This window comes from Fulmarus glacialis, unplaced genomic scaffold (assembly GCF_000690835.1).
Source record: "Fulmarus glacialis isolate BGI_N327 unplaced genomic scaffold, ASM69083v1 scaffold6584, whole genome shotgun sequence".
NCBI classification, from domain to species: Eukaryota; Metazoa; Chordata; class Aves; order Procellariiformes; family Procellariidae; genus Fulmarus; species Fulmarus glacialis.
Genome location: NW_009205994.1, coordinates 56,557 through 73,048, shown reverse-complemented (window position 1 = coordinate 73,048; position 16,492 = coordinate 56,557). Strand labels below are relative to the sequence as shown.

General features: G+C 41.0%; 1 protein-coding gene across 2 annotated transcripts in view; it reads right to left on the bottom strand.

Moving 5' to 3' along the window:
• Window positions 1–2,339, bottom strand: part of ESM1 (endothelial cell-specific molecule 1) — a 6,358-nt gene extending 4,019 nt beyond the window's left edge. For both annotated transcript variants that reach the window (XM_009575579.1, XM_009575580.1), the window contains exon 1: window positions 2,039–2,339. In XM_009575579.1, the coding sequence (XP_009573874.1) occupies window positions 2,039–2,339 (301 nt within the window). The remainder of the gene's footprint in view (window positions 1–2,038) is intronic.
• Window positions 2,340–16,492: the final 14,153 nt, after the last annotated feature.

Sequence of the window (16,492 nt, the reverse complement as noted above, 5' to 3'; positions counted from 1 at the left end):
GAGCCTGCTCCTAAATAAATTGCAAATAGCTCCCAGTGATCTAAGGGAAACAAGAGCAGGTTCTTTACTGTGACAGTTATACCTCAGATTTAGAGGGTATTTACTAATAAAAGTGCAGAGCACCAGTATTCCTTAGTCTGTTTTGAACAATAATGACATTGCTACTGACAATAATACAATGCACTCTTATAATACTAAAAGTACTCAAAAAATTGCTCTGAAACTTATACTGTCCATGTTTTACCCATTTTAGAAATAAGAAATTGAAGAACAGAGAGTTCAGGTCATTTTTCCACAACTTCAAAGTAAACCAGTCACAGGCAACCAGAGAGAATTTAGCCATCCTGACTCTGTGAATTATTACAAACATGGAAGTTATTAAAATGAGTGAGTGATCTGGTATTATAGCTATAAATGGATGTATAAAGTAACACTACTTGGCCCCATACTTTGCCTGACAAAATTCACATACTACAGAAAGAGGTTGTACTATCTCAGAGCTGAGATGAAAAAAGAAAAAGAATTAGAAATGACATCTATAATATTTAGTGCAAATATTTAGGGGAATATAAGCCTTAAATACCAACTTACAACGCTAAGTCAAGATATGGCTTTATTGAAATTAATGAGAGTTTTTCCACTGATTCACTGGAAAAAAAAAAATTTTACTTTACATTTTCTACAGAGCTTCCAAGATTCAGCTACAGGGATTCAGATCTCATGTCCCTCAATGTTTCTTTTTTCTCATTTGAAGTGTGCTATTGCAAAGAAATTCCTATGAGGACAGTGAAAAGTATTTAATCATTCAAAAGAACTGTTAAAAGAATTGTAAGTGGTATCTTGCACTGCAGTAATTTTTAATAAACTAAAGATCACTCAACTATCTCAGTAAAATACTTTTCTGGTGGGTGCACAAAAGATATTATCTTTATGTATAAATTCTATTCTTTAGACATAAAGTAGACATTTTGGGTTTCACCCTCAAACATGCACATGAATTTGGTTTTAAATACCAATGTAAATAAATGTGTGCCGTATGTGAGTCAGCCTGAATGATTTTTGCAGCATCTGGTCCTAAGTCATTACTTTAACTGAGGCTATTAATACTCCTGATGTTTAGCTGCCAAGACATCTCCATTTTGAAGGAAGTTATTCAAAGGCATACTTGTATCTACTTACTGAAGTGGTACACAAACACAGGAAAACTCACTGCATTCATACTTTGCAAAGCCTTTTTTAAAAATTATTTATTTTAAAAACTTTCATCCTTCTTCTTAGTAATTTAATACCTCCTCTCCTTTTAAAGATTCTCCTTTTTGCATGGAGTGAGGATAGCTCTTAAATGAAAAATGCCATTATAGTCTATGGCTAAAGAAATCAGCATGCAGCATACCTGGAATAAGCTGAGAGCAGTGGCTGGCTGCTCATCTCACAGTCAGCTCCTGTTCTGCTATTCCCATCTTTCAGGCAGGGTCTCTGTTTGCCTCCCGTGACCACATCCCTAGGGTAGCTGAGCACCTCAAAGGCAGGACTGAATTAAACACAACAATGTCCCCAGGCGCTTGGGCGGTGCTGTTATCTCCATTTCCCAGAGAGAGCACCTGGTCCCTGGGCAGGCAGCCGGCAGTGCCCTAGGGAACGTCACCCCCGGGAGAGCCCAGCAGGGGCTGGGACCCTGTAACAAGGTTGGACTCGCAGGATTAAAGTCTTTGCGATTTATAGAAAGCCACCCAAATCAGCGGAAGGATCAGGACTAGTGCCTGGGTCTCCCAAGTCCCAATCAAAAATCTCGTCTCCGAGCACACCCCATCGTATTTCCTCACACATGTCCCCAAGTCTAAACAGTATTCTCACATTAATAGCCCTGTCCTGCCTACATGTAACACCTTTTAATACCAGCAGGTATTTTTCACTTTCTTCTTGGCTAAGGGCTGAGCTGGAAAAATCCCGTTTTAGACCTTTCAAGCAGGAGGCAAGCTCTATATGTAGGTTGCTGTCAAATTGCCACAGTGGGTGCATGCAAAGTGAATATTGTTACCTTTGCAGATACCAAATTCATCACCAAAGTCATCCTCCTCAGTGTAAAACTGGCACTTCAGCCCAGGACCACACTTGACACCATCCATACCCGAGACCGTACGATAGCAAGTCTCCCCCAGAGCAGCTGCACACACTCTGCAACAGCCACAGTCATCCAGCACCGTTCGCTTACAGCGCAAGGTACTTTTGCATGCGTTACTGTCACAGGGCTCGGGACAATCTACTGCGTATTTCGCACTCCAAGCAGTTCCAGCGTGCACGGGCATCAGGAGGAGTGTGAGAAACAGGAAGCCCTTCATGTCTTGCAGGGGTAAATGCTCCGTCCCAAAGAGCAGGCTTTAACGCTCAGCCTGCTGGTGCCTTGTGCCGAGGGAAGCAGCGGTACAGAATCCAAAGTGGTAGCTGCACACATCAGCCTACAAGTTTATGAGCTTTATACAGTGTGTTGCCCACATGCTGCACCGTCGTCAGCTTCCTCAATCCGGCAGCGCTGCTCCTGCCAGCCTCCCTTGTTTCAGTTTATGAAATCCAGGATGAAGGTTGGATTAGCACTCTGCTGCCATCCAGGAATTGAAAAGCCTGAGCTGATGTAATCTGTTATGTTTAGTTGGTTGTTTTGCATGAGGACTGAAAACTCTCTCACATCCGTCTCAAATGCTCAAGGACGTCTGCCAAAAGGAAAAAAAAGAAAAACCCACACACAACCAAAGAAAAAAAAAACCCAACCCCGCGTAGGTCGCATACCTTCCTGCAGGACAGGGGATCGCTCTGACACTGGGCACACTGCTGACAGAACAGCTCTGCCTCGCTAACACAGCTCCTGCGGCCAGAGGAAAATCACACTGAATCATCTCACTGCTGAAAGAATAATCTTTAAAAGAATACCTTTGCTTTCCCCTTTGAGGGGACATGGACAGTTACGTTAAGGAACAAAGTGAGATCATGCCATTTAACAGCTGAGCTCAGATGTTTCCTGCCTGCACCAAAATGGTACTTTTTAATCAGTATTTAGGTGGAGATGAATTAAACATTTCACTCAAAGATTACTGCTAGAACTAAAAACAGGTCAGACAGAAACCAGCATTTTGTGGGATCTTCCGCAGGAAGTTCAGGAGAATGATCAATGAGCTGCCCCGACCTCACAACCAACGGGGGAAATCCCCATCCATCACCAGCACCGTCTGCACAGCCTTAACGTGGATCCGGGGGGGCTGATTCTCCTCCCCTTTACACCCTTCTATCCTGATCAAATTCTATGGGATGCGCTGACGTTGCTCTTCAATGAAATCAGTGTAAATAAACAGAAAATAAGTCTCAATTTCCCCCATCCCCCCCTCTTAAACTTTATTCATGTGCCAGAGCCTTGACAAGAAACAGCAAACAACCAAAGAGTTCAGTAAAACAGATGAGCCACCAGAGAGATGGAAATTTCTGCTCTGAAGAAAGATCTACGGGAAAGCAAAAAAGGAATAAAGCTAGCCATAAATAAATCTCTGAATACCAAAAGTTGCTGCCACTGAAGTTAGTGGGAATCGAATCAATCTAAACTTGTACGTGACCGGCGTGCCATTTGGGAATCCTATGTCTCGAGTGGGCTGAGGACACTGCCAGTAGGCTGCCAAATAAAATGAAGGGCTATGCTGGAAATACAGGAGAGCAGGAAAGCCTTTTCTTCATGAATACAAATGTGAATTGATAGATCCGAAACAAAATGCTTAACTCTTCTCTCTTGTGAAGAAAATGAGAAAACCAACATACTGTATGTTGCATTTGGATAGGTTGTTCATATATTTCTGGTGTTCGTGGGTATAAGAATGTGGATAGGATAGGATAGGATAGCATAGCATAGCATAACAGAGAAAAAGAAGAGAAGGTTGTTCATATATTTCTGGTGTTCGTGGGTATAAGAACGTGGATAGGATAGCATAGGATAGCATAGCATAGCATAACAGAGAAAAAGAAGAGAAGTGAGAGGAGAGGAGAGGAGAGGAGAGGAGAGGAGAGGAGAGGAGAGGACCAAAGACTACACTCAGGCAAGTATTTGCAGGCATCCATCTTATACAGTGTATAATTACTTGAAATACAGTTCTTCTAACCACAGTTGCCAGCTGGCAGATGTTCACATGCACTAGCTCATGCCTGTTTTCACATGTAATCTTGGACCAATCAGTGAATTTAAAGTGTAAAAATTAAAGCGTTATCTTGAAGTCTCATATAAACTGACAAAATGCTATTGGTAGCCATGAGGTGACAGCAATTAGCAGTAGTAGACAACTTAATCTTCAAAATCCAATGCAACTATCCTCTGGGAAGTGAAAGTACTTCAAACATGGAAGTGAAGATTACAGCTAAAAACCAAGGAGCAACAAAAGTGCAAGGTTATAATGAGCAGACAAATTAGAAATGGATGTGCTATCCCTGACCCCATCACAACGACAACATGGCAAAAGCCTGTTTTAAGGAAAAAACCCAACCCAACATCTTCCCCATAGTTCACAGGTCAGCAGAGCAATGTAAACCACTGCCCATTTCTGCTGGCATTAGCATCAACTGAAATTGACATTGGTTTATATTAATAGGTCAGGCTGTAACCTGTGGGGCTGAGGAACCTATGTAAATCCCACTGGGCAGTCCCTCGGTGGGAGGGAGAGGCTAAATTCAATCAGAGGACCAGGGAGCACAGCTAAGGGCAGTAACCATTCCAGTCCCCCGGCCAAATCTGCTCGCAAGGGTGAAATAGCACAAAGCAGCAGGTTGCATACTTAGTGCATGAGGCTTCACAGGTCTGCAGCAGGAAGGAGCAGGAAGGCTCTCCCTTAAGTCCCTCCCTTAAGTCTTCCTTAAGTTAATTCACACCTGCCCTTAAATGCAAACCTGCTTGCTCACTCAGAGGAGATAACAGAGGAGCATGCAGACCCATCCACACATGCACTTAGGCATTTATGCCTGATAGTAAACATCAGCTGGTAAAATCCTGTTCTGTAAGTATATTTAGGAAATGCTCCTTGTATAAAACACCAAACAAGATCTGAAAGGGCTGCATTTCATGTTTGGGTTTCTCACAGGGAAAATGTCCTAGGGAGATGATAAATAAAAAAATTACACACAGATGTGGTGAGGAAAAGAAATCGTAAAAGAAATCAGCACACTCCCCTAGTAACTAGCCAATATTATTTTGAATAAGATGGAAACTGTATTCTGTACTTGGAGCTAGAAGCCAAAGTAAATTATTATAATGGATCAAAAAATGCATGTAATGGAAGAAAACAATATGAACAGATAGAGGTCTGGCTTATACATGAGTATCATGAAGGAAATAATGATACTATGATCTTCCACAGTGTCCACTGATTAAGTAGTGAAATAAATCCAATTTCACTCTCTCTGAGAGTGTTTAATGTTTCTTTATTGTTTTACCTGTTGAAACCATTAAGCTTTTCTTTCCAAAGAACAGCTTGATCCTGTAAAGCCCTGAACTAATCTCTCCTTTGAAAACTGGTGCAACGGGAATTAATGAAGCTTCCCCAGCTATCAACAGCAGAAAATTTGGCACCATGATTTAACTTGTGGTATAAATATACTTTAAATGTGGAAGATTTTCTGGATCAGATCAGATCAGTGCTAATTTTTTTTTTTCCAAATTTACAGTATAAATTGTCTTGGTGCCAGTTTACATCACAATTACATCACCATATAATGTTTGGCATTGCTTCTAGAAGCAGAAAACGTTTCAACCCTTAGTTTCAATGCTTTACAGGGAACTGAGCAATCACTGGTTTAGTATCAGTGAGCTGTGAACTGTGTTTTCAGCTGAATACTTCAGAGCACAAATTTTCTAGTTCTTTTGCAAATAATTCATTTCTTAAGCAAAAGCAGCTTGTGTGGGTGTCTTGAGGTTGTATTTGTGCCCTCTGAAAAGTTTGACCCCACCTGTTAAAGATCCACATGAAATGACATACATCATGATACATGATTAATCTGTGCTCATACACGGGAGCAGTATCTTTATTAGGCCAGTACTCTTTAGATTGAGAGAGTATCTAAATTCTTCTGAACTTCAGCCTTCTGGCCACTGTCGTTATCCAGTCTTTTGAACATGTAAAGTCAGGATAAGCAGGAAGCATTAATATCTCTTTAAATATAGGAGAAGTTTTAATGCATGACCCTTGTTGCTCATTTCCAAAAGGCAGTCCCTAAACTAAAAATATGTTACCGTACATTCCTGAACGATCCAACCTTTTCCCAGGCTTCCTTTACAAAAAGCCATAAGCACAATGCTATACGAGAAGCAAAGATTCAAAGGAAAACACCGAAAGGAAGCTGAGCTGCAAAGTCCAAAATGAAAAGCCAGAAATAGGAAGTAAAAGATAAGAATCAGGAAAGTGAGATAGCAGCAAGGACTCCCCTTTGTATGATTTCTTTTCTTGTATCTTTCCAATGAATTGCTAATTACTCTTTGTTTCGACTGTAACATGGCAACTCAACTTCAGTCTGGTAAAAATAGATGCTTTGGGACATTTCCTAGCTGCTGAAGGCAAGAGGTGTTTACATCCTCTCTCCAGGCAGACCAGGTGCTACACAGAGAACTGGGTAGGCTGGCTACCTATGCACAGACTTCAGGAGCTACTACAGAAATGACTGGATATGGTGTGGTTATCTGCAGAGAGACTGAGGAACTAGAGCCATAGCTTGTTTGGAGCATATTAAAAATATACGTGCCCGTAACTCCACATACAAATATGTGGCATGTCCAGCCTGGGAGCTGGAAGCCAAACTGACTGCACATAACTTCTGCTCTGAGTTTCCAGACCTGTGGCCATACAAATGGAGCTGGGCACCTTTCAGGTCTGTGCTACTGAGTCCATGTGGCACAGTCGTGTTCCTCGACGGGTTACGGTCATGGCATGGCTCGGATTGAAGGATCTCTGCACTGTGTCATCCCTACACAGCGTGGCTATTCCCAGTGATTTTACAACTACTGTGATGATCTGCGTAGCAGAAATCACTGGCTTTCCCTCAATTAATTCATGAATCGAGCCAAATAATTCCACTGTGCTTGGAGAACTTGTTCAAGAGACAAAAACATCACGGAGTGATGGAAAAGCTCTACCACATGGTAACAGGGGTCAATTTTCTCCAAGGCAGGCAAGTTTGGGTTTGTCACACACAATAAACAGGTAGTTGATATAAGTGGGGAAAAATGATGAAAAAATACATTGTGATTCTATTATTCTGAAGTCTTTTTTTTACTACTTTCAAATTATCTACATTTCCAGAGGAAGAAAGGAGTTTCAGAGCCCAAAACCTCTAAGATCTATGTTAGAGAGTTTCTTAAAAGTACGAGAAAATCACATACTTTCTCTGTACTTCAGAAAATTTACTTCTCTGAATACAATGCTAAACTTGACTGATTACTCACAGCCCAAACCAATGCTTTGCCTTCACATCCCCCCATCTTATCAATAGTTTTGTCAGTAGCTGTTTCTTTTGTGAGACATCTTGGTCCTAGGAATCTAAATCACCCTGATTAAGCCATATGTCCACCTAGGAAAATAAAGCCTTTCCACATAGAAAAATATCTCTGCTATTTTTCATAGTTATTGATTTTCAACCATTTAAAAAAAAAAACCAACCTCTTTCGGGAATAATCTTCAAACTTTCAGTTTCTTTATCAATAAAAGAAAACAATATGTGAATGATGGTTCTTCACATGTTCTACTTAGGTACTCAGGTGCATATATTCCGCCCATATGGTACGCAGCTTTAATACTGAGATAATGTGAAAGATATCTTGTCTCTCACTATTTGACATAATTAACTCATGTAGGAACACACGCTCATTTCTCTATTGCCATGCAGCCTATGCTCTCAGTAGTTCTCTGCAGAACTAGAATAAAACATTGGACTGGAACAAGCATTTTCATTAGTTTTGTCATGACACAAACAATAACACAACAGTCAATAAAATGACAAATACTTCCCTACTCAATGCGAATGGTAATTGTACTCTGACTCTATCAGTCCCTGACAACTAAGACAAATTCCCATTTGAGAAATGTTTGTTCGTGGTACCTGTGCAGAATCTCAAAGTGCACCATTTGGTTTTCAAATCCTAGGTACAAATTTTAGAATATATTTTAGGATTGGTGGGGAGTATCTTTTTGCTTGCAACTCAAGCTGATTTTGATCTCTGCTCTTTACGAAAAAAAAGGTGACATCTCTATAGACACTTACGGGACCATACTTTAAGTATTAATGTCATTTCTACTTTTCTGTATTAAAACATGTTTTTGAAAACCTTGTTGCAATTAAGCCGTGCTATTGTCTTACAACATTTCTGCAAAAGCTTTAGCCATGCTTTATATATAGTTTAGACTCGACTAAGTAGGTATTTCCTGTAATGAATGACAAAGCTATTGAAAGCTCAGCTCTTGTTGTACTCCATGGGTTGCTAACAAGAAAATCCGTGGTCATATGTGTGAAACGTTGAGTTGTTTGAGTTTTGGTTAGGTGTCTTCATGAGCTAATATTTCCATGTATTCTTTGCAATATCGCCGGGGTAATAACCTCTCCATTGGCAGAGAAAAAACAATTTGAACTAATTCATTTAGATAAGCAAAATGATCAAATTTATATCAACCATCATTTTTCTTTAAGAAGAAATCTCTCTTCCTTTTCCTAAGTATCCATCTTTGAAGCATAAACACTTTCCAGAATAATTAGATGATCCCAGAAAGGCCATAAGAGGACTTCAGCATCTCCTAAGTAATAAAACTTCAGGGAAGAGCCAGCCGAAGGCTGAAAGGAGTAAGGACACTGACGGGAACTATTAAAGAATTTTCTGCAGTGTTACACACACTTCCTTTCCTTAGGCTGAGTGGCTGTTTTATCCTGGCTTCTCTCTGCCACACAATCTCTCCAGCTCACCCTTAGTCCTCATTATGCTGTTTTTCTTCACTGCTGACATTTTCATCTCTTTATTTAAATGTCCTCTCTCTCTCTCTGATTTACATGCAGCTTTATTCTTCGCAAGTCTACTGACGCCACGCACAAAACGCACCCTAAAAGTGAGAGTGGAACAAGACTGTATCCCTTCAGCCCATCTTTATTGCTTTCTTATGTTCACAGTCCTTACACTCTGTCCATCTTGTCTACCCAGATGGAAGCCTCTTTGAGACTTTGGGCTAACTGCTGCAGAGTCTTCTTCAAAAAGACTTTTGACAGTTGGTCTTCAGGCATTTCCATGCTCTATGTAATTGGTATCTACTTCAGTGAACAGGTTTGGACACGAATTGAATGAATATCTTGGCTTCCATGAAAAGGGACACCAGTCAAGGTCTCCCAGAACAATGCACTTGGAGGGATATAGCATAGGTCCATTTGTTTCCCCAGAGCATCAACAGGATTTTCATGCATGCACATGCTTCCTACATCCTTTGTCCTTTGCCTCATCAATCATATAGCTGTATTTTCAAACATTTTGAATACTAATTTTTTTTCTGGGGTACACATATTGTGGGTAAACGCCAACCCCAATGATATAAATGCTTTGCCAGGATTTCACACAAAACTTCCAATGTCTTATGATCTTCTCTGCTGTAAAAAAAACAAAGCCAGTTCAAAGATTTTTGTGTGTGTTTTTTGCTCAAAGTAAGGAAAGTAGTGTTTGCAAACAAGCTCTAATTAGAAAGCAATGAGGGGTAACAGCTGCATATTGCATGTGATAAGTTTGTGTTTCATTAAGCAACAAAACTGCCAGAAAGCTTAGAATTATAAGCCGTAAACCTAAAAACAGCCTAATCACTTCCAAATCTATTTTAGCTCATATCTCATTATTTTCAACTTTCTTAATATATTGCTAAAAGAGGTCGTATAACTAAGCAGCGTTACAAGTGCAGAACACAACCTTGTGTTCTTATTCAGAAATTTGATAATTTATATGCATTTATATCCCTTCAGCATATTTGAGATAATGAAATAAAATGTGGTGAGTTGTATTGCTTTTTTATTTTATTCATAGATCAACCTTAATTATTTGATTAAAAACTTGATGTTAATTTTAGTCATTTAATCAAATGCCCAGAAGCTTAATCCTTTAGGACAAAAGCCTAAAAAAAAAAAGAGTAAATTATTCAAAGCTGCAGGTAATTTCCAAATTATGAATCTAACAGACTGAATATGTGATTTCTCCATACTGGCATATTCTTATTCTCTTTTGCATATCTTCTGAATTGTCATAGACTGACCGTGCGTTATTTTAGATGTTTCCGGTCCCTGATAGAATAAACTATTTAAGCTAGCAGAATTTCTGAAATAGTTCACAATCAGATATACTTTCTTAGATGATTTAATTCAAATCAGATCGTTACTGCTCAGCCCCCAATCCTATATTCTAATTGCCCCCGGTGCTGTATTATGGATCCTCTTCACTGTGCCAGGGGTTGGCCTATAATGTTACAGGCTATGAATGGTGGCCGGGTGCTGGGTTAGTATCTCATCCTGCTTGTCAAGAAGCAGCAAAGGGGACCAAGAGGAAGGTCAGCTACAAATGGTTGTTGACAGTAGGAAACAGCCCACAAAGCTGTGGTCCATGAGATATTCCCTCATCTGGATCCCATGAGGGCAGTTGGGCCAGAATTGGGCAATAGTATCTTCAGTTCTGGCTTTAGTGGCTTTTCCTGGTTTATAAAATGAATTATAAAGTATTGGTAGTAAACAAATGAGTCTGTTTTCTACAACCAACATAGAAGGAAAGGATTTTTTTGTTTGTCTGTTGCCTAAGTGCCTGAAACAGGACTTAGGAGCCACTGGCTGTGCCCATTCAAACCCGCCCAGAGTCACCAACAGTGTTTGGCTAGGCAGATGAATACTGCCTGGGATGGCTAAGCTGGAATCAAGCATCATGAGAAGGGAAAAACCCAACCCAACACAACTGGTGAAATAACAAACCCTTCTGAAAACCACAAATATGATTATCAAAACCGTGACCATGACCCTGACTTCAGTAACTGGGTGTAGGTCAAACAAGGGGAGGGACAGAGGCCTGGAAGAGAAACACTTTAAATATCCTATTAGAACTGAGTCTATTTCTTGCGTTATCTTATCACCAGCTGTGCTCTTACTTCATGCAAATACTCTCAATACTTCTGCATAATGAGGCTGAGACCACCCGATAAGATCAACACCATTGTTCAAAAGACAGAATACACAAATTGACTTTGTTTAATAATTCAGGGCTCTGATGTACAGTCCCTGTCAAATCTCACTGTGGCGGTGCCTGACTGATTGCTGCTGCAGCAGAGTCTCATTTCACAGCTCCACAAACTAATTCACAGGGCAGCAAGTTAACTCAAACCACCCGTTTCCGCTCCTGGAGGAGCACAACCACTCCCCTCTGGTTATGGAGGTGATAACTTCTGAAGTTAGTGTACCTTGAATCATGAGCACTGTAGCCCCCTGTATCACACTTTTAAGCACACTCAGGTTCTCAGGTACTCAAGTTTTAGTGTAGAGGCATCTCCAAGAAAACTTGCAGTTAGAACCCATTCCTTTGAAATATTGCAGGAAGAAAATTAACTACACAGTAGTATCAGCAAGTTTATCTTCTGTCTGCATGTGTGTAAGATCTTTAGTGCTGCAAGTATAGTTGCTGCCTCCACATTATTCTTTTCATTATGATGTGGATTGTACATAATAGGAATTCGTTGACAAGATCTAGCTGGACCACCTTGGAAGATGGGCCTTTCACGATCCCCAATAAAAGGAAGCAGTGCAAGTTTCTCCACAGTTCTCCATCAGCATGCCCGAAGCCTCAGTTCAGAGAATAATTGTGTGCTCAGTGTGATCATTTGTTGCTTGAACTCTGCTAAGACCAGTGCTAGGACAGGACTGTGGCTTTTGGCACGGCATGTACATGCCCCAGAGTGAAAAGCCACATCACTGTCAGTGTGGTCCATTGCCATTTGAAAATGCCAGGGGTTTTGCAAACACAGTAGTCCAGAGCTCCCCCTTCTTTTCATGCAGCTGCTTTTATCTGGTACCAAGGAGGCTGAAAAGATGTGTGATGCAGCTTTGGTTATGACAGCTTGAGATCGGGATGTTCCAAGAAACCAGCTACATCCTGATAGGTAACATTCTCTACATGGTTTCAACATAACCTAAACCAACAACCACGTGCTATTTATTCATTTAAATGGAAATAGTTAATTAAATACTCATGACTAGTATTTTTTTTATGACAGCAGTGATTAAGAGTGATTAAAGTAACTTTTTTTTTTTCATTTACTGATGTCATCACTGGTTTAATTATTGCTTATCTTAATTTTCTATGTGGCTGCTGAGAGGTTTGATATTTTATCAAAATAAGGGTTTTGTGAGAGTGTGTTAGTAGGGCAAAGTTTCTTGCTTTTTACGAACAAATGTACAGGTGTACATTGAATCTAATCTCTGCCTTTGGAAGTAGTTAAGATCTGTAAGTTTCAATTCTGTTTCTCATTAAAATAAGGGCTTTTTTGCTCATCTTTCTGTGGTTTTCTCTTTGTCATGACAAGTATGTGGGTCTTGGTACAGCTTTTAGACTCAATGACTTTTTGTGAAATTAGTGGCTGACTTTCAATGCACATTTCACAGCTGATTTCAACGGCTTTGAAGCAACCTGTGCCACCTTGAACTGAATTACAGTTAAATTTAACCTACTTGCAATCTGCAAGATACTGATTATTAAATATTACTAGTCAATCCAAAAAGAGCTTCATCAGATGATTGTGGGGTTATAAACATACTGGGATGGAGGTGTCTGAACCATCTGCCAGATCATTAGTGAGATGAGGATGAATTTTGGAAACTAGTAAATCATAATTAACAGACATACTAAATGTATGTAACAGACATACTAAAATGACTTGCTGTAATTTGTCTAACTATGGTGAACTGACCTATTCAGACTTCGAAAGAGTCTTCTGAGTTTATCTTTATTTCTCTTTGGCAGGTATCCAAGAAAATTATCTTGAAAATCTGATGGCTTTCTTTGTTTTAATTCTGTTTTCTAAATGTTTCTTCCTGATGCCAGATTGAGTTGCCCAAAAGGAAGGTTACTTTTACAGCTTGCTAGATGGCGAGCAGTTCTGTAGTCAGAAGGTAAAACAAAGATTTTGACTAGGAGCTGTGGAGGCAATCCATGCTCCAAACATATCACTGCACTTTCGGGAAACAACAGTTGATGACAATAGATAATGCCACTCTGTACTGAGAACTGGAAGTTTGTCTGGAAAAAAAAAAGATTCCCACATTGAACATACAGTGCATTACATGTACTGCCAAAAGAAGTACAAAGCCTCAGCCACTACTGCCCAGTACAAGGGCAGAACGAACGTAAGGACTAAAGCTAACTGGCATCTGCATCCCTGTGTGATGTGTGAATACGAGTTGTCAGCTCCCTCTATTGGATAGAGAGCCGTCAGCCCTATGTCAGCACCATAGGCTCTAGTCAGCGCCATACATCGCATGTCAGTACCATACGTCATGTCTTTGCACGTCCTGGTCAACCTTAGGGGCCGCTCTCTATGCCCAAATATGACTATGTTACAGGCGAGAAGCAGACTTCTCAGCAAATAACCTTAAGAAATATTGCTTACCCGGAAGACTTCAGTAAAAACAGAGATAGATGCAAATGTCTGACAGAGAAGTCAACTCAGCAGAGACCAAGCTGCAAAGTGTAAGCTTATATAGAAGCCCAGCCCTGGCCAAGGGCAGAAGGATTCCTGGGGCAGGACTCCTTTAATCCACTCAGAGACTTCCACTAAAGATAAAAACAGATAGTATGGGAGAGCTGGTCTGGTACAAGAAGCCAGTATTTGCAAACTCGGAGGTAACGCGCAAGGGGACACAAGGGGACAGGCGCCTAGAGATTAGTGTTGAGGCGTGACAGGTTAAAAGAAACAAGTCTAGATTTCTCTTACTGAAGGAAAGTGGAATTGCAAATGCTCTGCTGGAAACAACTGGAATCTATAGTAAACTCTGCCACAAGCTGCTGAATATGAGCTCTTCTCAGTCTAGTAAGAAATTGTTTCTAGTTTAATTTTATCAGGCTTTGTGGGTGTCTGTTATTGTAAAACTGTAATGTACCTAGAGCTACTGTCTGTGGCTTTCCTGTTTTCAGCTCAGTGCTGAGAACCAGCCCAGCAGTGGTTTCAGCAGTGAGTGACACCAGTGGTCACCTTGTTTAGCTGACACTCACCCTTTCCTGGACCTTTGCCTAACCCTGACTGCAGAACCAGTCATCCTTCCACCATGTGCTTTCACGGGTGCTAATAAAATGCAGAACTGTGGGGCATTTTGCAGCCCTGCTGCAAAAATCCTACCATGCTCCCTGGCCCAGACTGCCCCTCACCCAGAGGGGTGGATGGGCAGGCACTCTCTCAAGACATGGGGATTTCAACATTAGCAAAGACTTCCCCCCTGTTGCATGTGGAGGGAATAAAGACTTTGCTTGCCTCAGGGTGGAGAGAAGATGAGTCAAGGTTGCTGCTGGGCTCAATGCTCCTGCACCTCCCTGGGGACAGGCCAAGGCCAGGCTGGGACATTGGCCTAGGGGTAGGCCTGGCTCAGCAGGGTCCATGGCGGGGCAGGGCCAGGCGGAGGGAAGCTGGAGACCGGTCCTGCTGTGGCATTGCTGGGGCAGGGGCTCACGACCCTGGGGGTTGACATGGGTCCTGGGCCGTGGGCGGGTGGGTGGGGGAGGCCCAGGGTGGGCAGGGGCAGTCAGGCCTGGGGGCCCCTGGGGGCCTGGCAGCAATACCCTTCCACCTGCTACATCACCCATAAAAGAAAAAAAGATGCTGTAAATGAAGTAAATTCATTACAGGAGATCACACACACACACAAAGCCCAATATCTGAACTGGAATTAACCTGCTGGGTTATGGTTTCCATCACTCATTATTTCCCATCAGTGACTGAGATACAGCCACTGTCCACATGAACAGAGTGAGTGAAATAATTTCCTCCAAGAGGTTAAACACCAATTAGTTGTTACTGGGCTGCAGGGTGTGAAAAGTCTCCTGTAGGATGGGCAGAAGGATATCCTTGCTGTCATTTACCTTACAAAGGTAAAAGGGACTAATTTGTGTTTGCAACATCCTCAGACCTCCAGCTGAAAAGTGTTAACAGCAGTATATTATTCTTTCCACTTTGATATCGCTTCCCCTTTTTTTCCCCAGTTTTTCCCCGTTTCTGTCTGCGTTCCAGGCCTGAGGCAATTCTCACTGGCATCTCTTAAGATCTTCCCATGACCTTCTGTGAGAATTGGATCAAGCCCCCATACACCATATCAGCAGGTTTTATTGCACCATGGCCAACTACCAACCCAGCTTTGCAGTGGCCGCTTGCTCCTTTATCTGCATAGCCTTTATGAGACAGGGCTTGCTCTGCTCAGCGCAGTGACACGGCTGCTGGTCAATAATCAAGGCCAGTATGTTGATGTGTTGGAGTTATTTATTCATGCCTCTGCAACGTCCCAAAGTTTACAGTATTTGGTACATATTAATGCAATAACCAAAGAAGCAGAGAAGCCCTGCAGGTGGTCACTTCTAAACTGTTGGCAAAAAAGACCTCGAGAATATTTGGAAGACAATGGGAATACACCAAGCTAACCACAGGCTTCTTCAGAAACACAGCAGGTCCTTCTGTTAGTAGAAGTCTGTTGAAATCCATAGCAAAATTCCTGTTTGTTTTGACACATGTTAGATAGGCACTGTGTAAGAGAAGTATAATTACTCTCATTACAATCAGTATTTATACTTTTTTCAACAGACCAGTCACTGAAAGGGTGAGATCATGAACCAAGCTGTGAGAAGAGATGATTTTGTTGATTTGATCACCAGAAAAAAAAAATTAGGGAAGATAATCTAGAAAAAAAAGATTAATTTTTTTTTTCTCTCTCATAATGGAAGATTAATTGGAAAAATGTTTATCTGTTTAATACTTTAACTCTTTGAAAATTAATTTAGTTAAATAAATATTTAGTAATGGAGAATTGAAATATTGGTTTTGAATAACGTCACAGCGAAATATTTGAACACTTAAAGCTTTTGTTCTGTTTTTTCTCATTCAGCAGACAACTTATTCACTTCAGTCTGGAACTGAATTTTTCTGTAAATACACACTCAAAAATGTTGCCTCATCCCAGGCACAATGAATAAGGTGAGCAGTACTTTCCCATCACACTAAGAAGTAGGGTGAAGTCCAATACAAATTGTGTTATCTAAGAGTTTCCTACTAAAGATGAGTAGACATGTTACCTGTAAAAGGGGAATATTTTGAACTGTTCTCATAAAGCTGTGGTGGTGTTAGCAAAGGTGTAAAGTTGGCAGGTACTTTTTAAAGGTGGCGCACTGAAGCAGCAGCATCTAGATCTAATGCCCAGCACAGTATTTATTAAAACTGTCTTGCCTGTC